This window comes from Procambarus clarkii, chromosome 28 (assembly GCF_040958095.1).
Source record: "Procambarus clarkii isolate CNS0578487 chromosome 28, FALCON_Pclarkii_2.0, whole genome shotgun sequence".
NCBI lineage: Eukaryota > Metazoa > Arthropoda > Malacostraca > Decapoda > Cambaridae > Procambarus > Procambarus clarkii.
The window spans coordinates 8,831,098-8,840,671 of record NC_091177.1 but is presented as its reverse complement, the minus strand read 5'-3'; the positions used below and the strand labels follow the sequence as shown (position 1 = coordinate 8,840,671).

The 9,574-nt window shown below is 39.7% G+C and overlaps 1 protein-coding gene and 1 pseudogene across 1 annotated transcript; both read left to right on the top strand.

Annotated features, from left to right (window-relative positions):
• Positions 1–2,747: 2,747 nt before the first annotated feature.
• Positions 2,748–4,114, top strand: LOC123754931 (cuticle protein AMP1A-like). Its single transcript, XM_045737275.2, has 3 exons — positions 2,748–2,802; positions 3,378–3,616; positions 3,732–4,114. The coding sequence occupies exons 1-3, from the start codon at positions 2,794–2,796 to the stop codon at positions 3,946–3,948; spliced, it is 465 nt and encodes a 154-aa protein (XP_045593231.1). The 5' UTR covers positions 2,748–2,793; the 3' UTR covers positions 3,949–4,114.
• A 1,638-nt stretch (positions 4,115–5,752) lies between these two features.
• Positions 5,753–6,359, top strand: LOC138369411 (cuticle protein AMP1A-like; annotated as a pseudogene).
• Positions 6,360–9,574: the final 3,215 nt, after the last annotated feature.

Below are 9,574 nucleotides of genomic sequence, written 5' to 3'. Positions count from 1 at the left end.
AGGGTTGAGCTCTGACTCTTTGGTCCCGCCACTCAACTGTCAGTCATCTGGTGCACAGGTTCCTGAGCCTACTGGGCTCTATCATATCTACACTTGTAACTGTGTATGGAGTCAGCCTCCACCACATCACTGCCTAATGCATTCCACCCGCTAACTACTCTGACACTGAAAAGTTCTTTCTAACGTCCCTGTGGTTCATTTGGGTACTCAGTCTCCACCTGTGTCCCCTTGTTCGCGTACCATCCGTGTTAAAAAGTTTATCTTTATCTACCCTGTCAATTCCTTTGAGAATTTTGTAGATAGTGATCATGTCTCCTCATACTCTTCTGTCTTCCAGTGTCGTGAGGTGCATTTCACGTAGCCTTTCCTGGTACCTCATGCCTCTTAGTCGTCCTCTTGTGTGTGTGTGTGTGTGTGTGTGTGTGTGTGTGTGTGTGTGTGTGTGTGTGTGTGTGTGTGTGTGTGTGTGTGTGTGTGTGTGTGTGTGTGTGTGTGTGTGTGTGTGTGTGTCTGTGTGTGTGTCTGTGTGTGTGTGTGCCTGCAGAATCGAGTCTGTAGCTCTTGGACCCCGCATTTATAGCCAATTTATATTTCCTCTATTATGTCTACATTTATTTCTCTAACACGCTCGCGCACACACACGTCCCTATGAAGCAACCCGTAGCAGCTCTCCTACTCCCAGGTACCTATTTACTGCTAGGTGAACAGGGCACCAGGATGTAAGAAACTCTGCCTATTTGTTTTCGCCTCCGCCGGGAATCGAACCCGCGCCCTGAGGACTACGACCCCCGAGCGCTGTCCATTCCGCCGCAATAATTAAATAGAACTAAAATGAAACTATTTGCATAGAAAATAACAAAAATGCAAATGTATGGATCTAGCATGGAGTGAAACCGTGAGATTTTTCTGATCATGTTGTGTCACAGTTAGTGGCCAACATGACATGTAACTGACTCTCCAGCTTGGACATACACCCCGCATATCGGTATGCAGGCATCATAATGGCTTGTTGACAAGCACTAAGACAACCTGGAGCGTCAATTATAAGTCATGTTGGCCACTAACTGTGACACAACATGATCAGAAAAATCTCACGGTTTCACTCCACGCCAGACCCATACAGTTGTATTTTTGCTATTTTCTGTGCAAATTAGTCCCACTTTATTTCTCATATATTTAATTATAACAAGATTAGGCATGGAGGAAGTGTGGTCATAGCAGAGTCTTTAGCATGGGCTGACTAATCATGACACAAGATGAGTAATCATGTCACATGATTTCTTCAAATCATCAAAATTATTACATATGATCCATGAAGATTGTATAGAACAGTAGTCTACGGTTCATAAACAAGGCTCCCGGGTTCGAATCACAAGGACAGAGATGGTTAGACACGTTCCTTTCACCTGACGCACCTGTTCACCTAGCAGTAAACAGGTACCTAGGAGTTTCGCAACTGCTGTGTTTTGCATCCTGGTTAAGGTTAGTAGTTGGCCTAAGCCTTTGGGAGACCTAGATATGCATAAGTACAGGCTTGCTGGTCCCATCAACGGATACCTATTATAAAAACTAGTAAAAATTTAACTTACTATAACTGGTAATTTTTAAGATTAAAAGAGAAAATCAATTTAATACTACCACAAAGCCATTCATATTTTGTTGCAGTTGTCCGGACAACTTTGAAATATAACCTGCCGTGCTGCCCCAGCCCAAAGGTCAAGCTAGATTTGGCCCACAGTTTGTCAATTAACCATTAAGACATCTCAGAATACACAAAGCATATATCGCAAAGCTGAGCATATAACAGATTCTAGACCAGCAAGCTGTCTGGTGGACTTAAACTGAAGATAATGTGGTAGAATTGCGAATATGTGTGCCAGTGTGTAATCATTATAGGTTGTGGGATCGTCTGTACTAATAAGCGATAACCAGAAGCATATCTAAGTAGTATAAAACACGTTAAGGTTTTAATGTTCAGTAACAAACGGTATTGTAGAAAGAACAACACAATTTTTGTTTAATGACTCTTTCCCTAATAAGTATATCAAAAGAAAATATACCTACGTGTGGTTTGTGATATAAAACAAATTATCGCTATTCGTTAACATAACGTGAATCATCTGAGACAAAATAATGGTCCAGCCCTAGAACTATGATGTGGCCACGGAAAATTCCTGCCAGTTAAAAAATGTCGCGAAAGTTTGTGTCAGTGCTCGAACACTATGATTTTATGAACTTTAAAAAATATATCACCACAGATGATTTTCTATAACATACTAATAGATGTTTGTGGTAGGCTGTCATGGAAATGGTGCATTTCCATAATAATAATAATAATAATAATAATAATAATAATAATAATAATAATAATAATAATAATAATAATAATAATAATAATAATGTTACATGATCTATTATTCTGCTAGGTACATACACGTAATTATCGCTCCATATAACACACAAAATTCGAATTGCATCTGTCAATAAAAACGGTTTTCGAAACCAATGTCAATTACTATTTTGATGCAGTCTTAATTTTGACTAATATTCAGGAAAGGATACATTTGCATAGTTTAACGAAACGACTTTTTCCCAAGAACTGCTAAGTTCATCGGATAACTGCTGAGTTCACGACCTTGAATGCATTCAGGTCTCGATAGGAGCTACAAGGCAAAAAGCTGACCAACATAAACACAGCTGGCAACTCAGTATGAGTCTAAGACGGTATATATATATACATGGGGTGGAGACCTTTACCAGTCACTTGGCTCTCTCTAGCTATACCCACCAGTCATGAAACTCGTAAGTACTGCGTCCGTAATTGTGCTGCCATGGTAGTGCACCCATGGTAGTGCTGCCATGGAAGTAGTGCACCCATGGTAATGCTGACATGGTGGTAGTGCACCATGGTAACAAAATACACGGTAATCCCTGAATAAAGATTGTAATGCAGGCCCATATTTTTGAAAATAAATTCATGTACTTAGCGCGAGCACTCACTGCAGGATCTAAATTTGAGCTTCCTGTCTTGTATATTCCTGTGGCATGGGAATATAGACGAGTTTATGTCCTTCTTGATCTATCTTCCTTCTTAATAGTATAGTTATCTTAAAAACATATTTTTTTTTGCATCGTGAATCAAACAGGGATGAACTGCTATCAGTTTTGCTTTTACTACATTCCCGATTTCAAAACTATATCAGAATTTATACAACAACTGACGAAAATAATATTTTGAATTGAAGTTTATTTTAAGATTTTTTTAATTATTTTATACTTTCAAATGTTCTAATAAGACTGGTAAGAATGACTGAAATTTAACGTAATTACATTCTTCGGTTAATGAATCACCTAACACACACACGGTTGATGCACAGATTGTTCTCGCCGTTTTGGCCACCGTGGCCGCCGCCGCCCCCCAGTACGCCGCCCCTCAGGCTCCTACCCGCTACGGTGATGACTCTGACGAGGTGGTGCCCATCCTGAAGGACGACCGTGTCCAAGAGGAGGACGGCAGGTACAGCCTGGGCGTGGAGACTGGCAACGGCATCGTATTGTCGCAGGTTGGCTCTCCCAGTGGTCCCGATGGCTCTGTGGTCAAGTCTGGACAATATTCGTGAGTATTACATTTCATGGGAAGGCTTTCATATTATTTATTGATATTGTAGTATACAGTAATTCGAAAGGCTCATGCTGTATGTAGTCATTTTGGAACAAAAATTTCCCCACAGCTACACTGCTCCTGACGGCACTCCCGTCGTTGTGAAGTTCGTCGCCGACGAGAACGGCTACCAGCCCCAGTCTGACCTGCTGCCAGTGGCTCCTGAGTTCCCCCACCCAATCCCCCAGTTCGTGCTGGACCAGATCGCCTTCGCCGCTGAAGAAGACGCTGCCGCCGCCCGCGGCAAGTCCTCTGGTCCCTCCGCCAGCTACGGTGTTCCACAGTAAACTATCTCGACCAGCAACACCACCCTTTACACCATGAAAACATTACGTACCGAAGAAATACTCGTGAGTTAGCACTGAATGTGCTCACCCAGAATTTAGGGGTTCAAATATTGTATACAGTATTTATTGTTTTGCTTTTGTATATATACAATAAAATATAAATAAATCCTAATTTTCATTATCTCCATGACAAATTATAATTTCTATATTGGAAATTAAGAAAAATTACTGTTAATAAGTTTTTTTTATTCTTATTCTTATTTTTACATCTATTATTATTTTGGCATTTATTAAAAATGCCATATAATTTTATTTGATAAAATACGGCATTTTGACTTAAAAATTATGAGAGGTGTTGAAAAGATAAAATAATCAGATTAATACATTTAACACTAGGTGATAAAAAAAATTACAATACAAAAATATTGTGCTACTTTTCTCTGATACTAACAACCAATATTTTTGTATAAACTAAACATTCAAGACAAAGATGGTCATAAAACATACTGAAAGATAGCTTGAGAAGTACTTAAATCAGAATATTAACAAGATTTCCATCTCTCTGGGTTTGTGAGCCTCAAAATAAATCCCCCGAAATACATATGTATATATATATATATATATATATATATATATATATATATATATATATATATATATATATATATATATATATATATATATATATATATATATATATATATATATATATATATTAGTTCTTGTTGAAAAGTTCTTGAAAGTTCTTGTCTTTGTGTCGATGATTAAGGTATTAAGTGAGCTTGTTTTGCTGTGTTCCAATATGTGTACACAAAGCACATATATCACTAAAATATAATATGCCATCCTGTTGGGCTCTCTTCTCTTGCAACACACTATACTTAAGTCCATCCTCTCACGAGATGAAAGTGAGAGAATAACGCTCATACGCAAGAACCGGTTTCAGTTGAAGGAACTGCAGCCTAGGTATTATGACCCCGTACTGTGAGGATGTCTGAAGCCTCACTTGTCCCGTCGTGATGCTTGAGGTGTGTTCAGTGTCAATTTACACGAAGCTCTTGATATTTCATCCCTCTATTGCACACAGAAATGACGTGAGTGGTGATGAGAAATGTGTGTAGGCCATTTTGTTTCCCCGTAATGCAAGGAACGACTGTCTGGAAACAAAACCGGCGCTAAAACTGGTTATGAAGGAATACTTCGCCTAAAGTATAACTGGCAACTACCTGCCACGTCGTCTGCCCTATAAATAGGAACGCCCCTGTTGATCCAGGTATCAACTCCCTCTAGTCTCAGTCAACATGCCTTTTGAAAGTATATGAGGTATATCGTACATAAAGTCAGGTGGAGAATACAAAGGAATAGTTTAATATAGCATTGCTAATGATACCAAAGCTCTCAGGCAGAAGCATAACAAGAGGAAGGAGTTATTCCCAAATGCTACAGAAAATCTTCTTAGCTTACATCTGTAGGAGCCTGACAGCTGAGTGGACAGCGCTTCGGATTCGTAGTCCTGAGGTTCCTAGTTCGATCATCGGTGGAGGCGGAAACAAATGGGCAGAGTTTCTTTTATCCTGATACACCTGTTCACCTAGCAGTAAATAGGTACCTGGGAGTTAGTCCGCTGCAATGGGCTGCTTTTTGGGGATGTGTAACAAATAGGACAGGGCCGCGGGGACGCTAAGACTCGAAATCATCTCAAAATAACTTTACTTACATTTTGATACGCTGAATTACTATAACTAGAATAATATTCACGACGACCAAATTTAAGGCAAACTAATTGTGACGTGTTCAATATCTAATTGAACAGGTTGTTCTTGCCGTGTTGGCCACCGTGGTTGCCACCGCCCCACAGGAGTACGCCACCCCCTAGACTCTTACTCAATATGGTGATGATTCTAGAGAGGAGGTGCCCATCCTGAGGGACGACCGTGTCCACGAGGACGACGGCAGGTACAATCTTGATGTGGAAACTGGCAACGGCATCGTTTTCTCTCAGTTCGGCGCCCCCAGTGGCTCCGAGGGCGCTGTCGTTAAGGCTGGACAGTATTCGTGAGTAGACTTTCATATTCCATGAGAAATCACGTTCTCTGTATGAAATTTTTTATAAGGAATTTAAGTGAGCATCACGTGGTCTCTATTGTAAATTAAATGAACATTATTTTCACCAGCTATACTGCTCCTGAAGGCACTACCGTCGTTGTGAAGTACATCGCCGACGAGAACGGCTACCAACCCCAGTCTGACCTGCTGCCAGTGGCTCCTGAGTTCCCCCACCCAATCCCCCAGTTCGTGCTGGACCAGATCGCCTTCGCTGCAGAGGAAGACGCTGCCGCCGCTCGCGGCAAGTCTATCGCTCCCTCCGGCAGCAACAGTGCTCCACAGTAAAATAATCCCACAACAATATCAGCGACATGACATTAACATAGCATTTGTTTTATGTTCAATTCTATTTTCGTGTGATTTTTTAAACACAACTATCGTGTTTTTAATATTATATGTTTATTATTATTCTATATAACATAAAAACAACTATACCTGTAATACAAAATAATAAGTCATGATTTTTTCTGGGGATTCACAGACATCTGACACTTCGACTCGGTTAACCGAAAAAGTTATGTATTTATGTTGCTAATAAAACCTAACCAAACCATCCTAGTTCTAATATATGATATCTGTGTCCTAATATATTATATAATATATATATGTGCTATGTTAGGCCTAGAAGTATTTAAGTTTGTATTTTAAGGTTATTTTTTCGAACTATATAAAATGAATAGCACCATTTGCCTCTGAGTGTGTGTGTGTCCCCACTCATTATGTATAACGTGTATCACTATGAATACTGTGTCAGTATGTATACTGTGTCAGTATGTATACTATGTCTTTATGTATTACGTGTCAGTATGTATCACATGTGCCAGCTTGTGTGACGTGTGTAAGGTTGTATGAGGTGGGCCAGTATGTATCACGTGTACCAGCATGTATTACCTGTCAGTATGTATCATGTATCATTACACACCACATGTCATTATGGGGCACGTGTTGGAGTGTGTTGTGTCAATATTTTTCATATGGATCAATATGTGTCACGTGTGCCAGTATTTTCTGTGTGTGCATCATTTGTCACTATGAATCACATGTTGGTATGTTTGTGTCACGTGACATAAGGTATCACGTTTCAGTATGTATCCCGTTTGTCAGTATGAATCATGTGTCAGTGTATATATCACGTGAATAAGTATTGATTAGGGTTATAAGAATGTATCACATGTGCCAGTATGTATCACGTGTTAACAGTATGCACCACGTGTCAGTATGTCTCACCTGTCACCTGTCAGTATGTATCACCTGTCAGTATGTCTCACCTGTCACCTGTCAGTATGTATCACCTGTCAGTATGTCTCACCTGTCAGTATGTCTCACCTGTCAGTATGTCTCACCTGTCAGTATGTCTCACCTGTCAGTATGTATCACCTGTCAGTATGTATCACCTGTCAGTATGTCTCACCTGTCAGTATGTCTCACTTGTCAGTATGTCTCACCTGTCAACATCTACCTCGTGTCAGTGTTCATCAGCATCACGTTTGTCATTATGTATCACGTGTCGGTATGTATCACATGTGTTCTTTTTCTGTTCCTGTTTCTGTATGTCTTTATATCCAGCTTTCTCTCGCTGTTTGTCTGCCTCTCTCTCTCAGTTTATATGTCTGCCTGTCTATTGCTCTGTTTGAGATTGTATCTGTCTATCGATATTTGTCTCTCTTGTCGGTCACTGCGCGTCCCGTCTTTCTGTTCTGTTATATGTGCTTGAAGCAATATAGATTCTCAATTGCCTGCGTCAAATTCAGCCTTCACTGAGCTGTATCACACATATTACAGCTCCAGGAAGCATTTCCTGTACCCGAGCTGACCTTTCACCGCCTTACTCAACATCAGAGAAACAAGTTTTTTTTGTTTCTCTCTCTCAAGCTGCTCATCTTCAGTACGTTACACCAATTGCTGTTATTATAATTTATTATTATATTCACATATCACTTGTGTTACCTATGGTGGCTGCATGCCAGGACTGACCTCCCGGTTATATTGTTATCTATATCAGTGTGAGTCGTGTCTCCACTCCTACATTTATAGTTTTATTAATTATGTAATATTTATACTTGTTTTTGTCATTTATTATTATTATTATTATTATTATTATTATTATTATTATTATTATTATTATTATTATTATTATTATTATTATTATTATTATTATTATGGAGAAAATCAGTAGGAGCCGTGACGAGGATTCGAACCTATGCACTGGGTACTGTGAAGCTAACGCCTTAGACGATTATAGGTCTTAGACGACTTACTCAAGGTACTGTATATAATGTTCGGAACATTGTATAATACAGTATCTTAACGATAATGTGATAAAATTGATATAAAAAAACTTGTAGTGAGGCAACTATACTATCGAGCCCAACTGGCACCTGTGACCACACGCCGCCTGTGATTGATCTCTCTCCTCAGGAGTCTGGCACCAGTTGCATCAAACATCATTCAGTAAGTCTGCTGCTCATTTTGTGTAATCAATCAAAACATGAAAAAAAACACCAACACACAAGAAGGGGGTGGATGTAAACACCGAGAGATGTACATGCATTGGGAGTTTACTTTAGTAAGCTAAACTGTCTGAACCACCACAAGGTAGTTATTATTACGGTCTTAATAACCGTCCCGCCATTGTTAAGGCGACATCATGCCACTACAACACCTGCAGGCAAATAATGAATTAGTTACTAATTAAGAGAGTAAAATTATTTAAAAATAAGTTATATTTTTCCAACTTTGTCCGTTCATTTGCTTTCAATTTTAATAATAAACTTTGTTTTTCATTATTTGCTTATGGTTAAGAAAAAATGTTGTCGCAATTTTTCAGTGGTATCGAACATTTCTTGAATTAGCCACTGAGCCTTAACTGCTTTGTTAACGCAATTTAAAGTACAGTAACAACGATGAGTGTTTTGAACAGATTGTTCTCGCCGTGTTGGCCACCGTGGCCGCCGCTGCCCCAGCACCGTCTCCTTTCTGCTACAGTGAAGACTCTGACGAGGTGGTGGCCATCTTGAGGAACGACCGTGTCCACGAGGAGGACGACAGGTACAACCTGGACGTTGAGACTGGCAACGGCATTGTCTTGTCCCAGTCTGGTGCCCCCGACGGCCCTGACGGCTCTGTGGTCAAGTCTGGACAATATTCGTGAGGATGACATTTCATATAATTTGTTGATATTAATTGATATAAGTAATGCAAGTTACCTATGGTGTGTATAATTATTTTGAAAACAACTTTCAAAATATTCAGTGTAAGTTCCCAAGGCTTACACTGAAGCTTAACCAGGATTTCGCATATTGCTCCCTATGTAGTACAGCTTGTAGTCTTGGAACTCTACCTTCTACTCTTCTCTTCAAATGCACAAAGAGATCGCATTTACGCGATGTATCAATGGAAAAGTCAAGAGTCACGGAGGAGGGACAAATTGTGAAACCTTAGATAGGCTTCAGTGGAAGCCTAAGAAATCCTAGAGGATTCAGTTGAGTCTCAGGTTGCACTGCTTTTTTCGTGTCTTGAG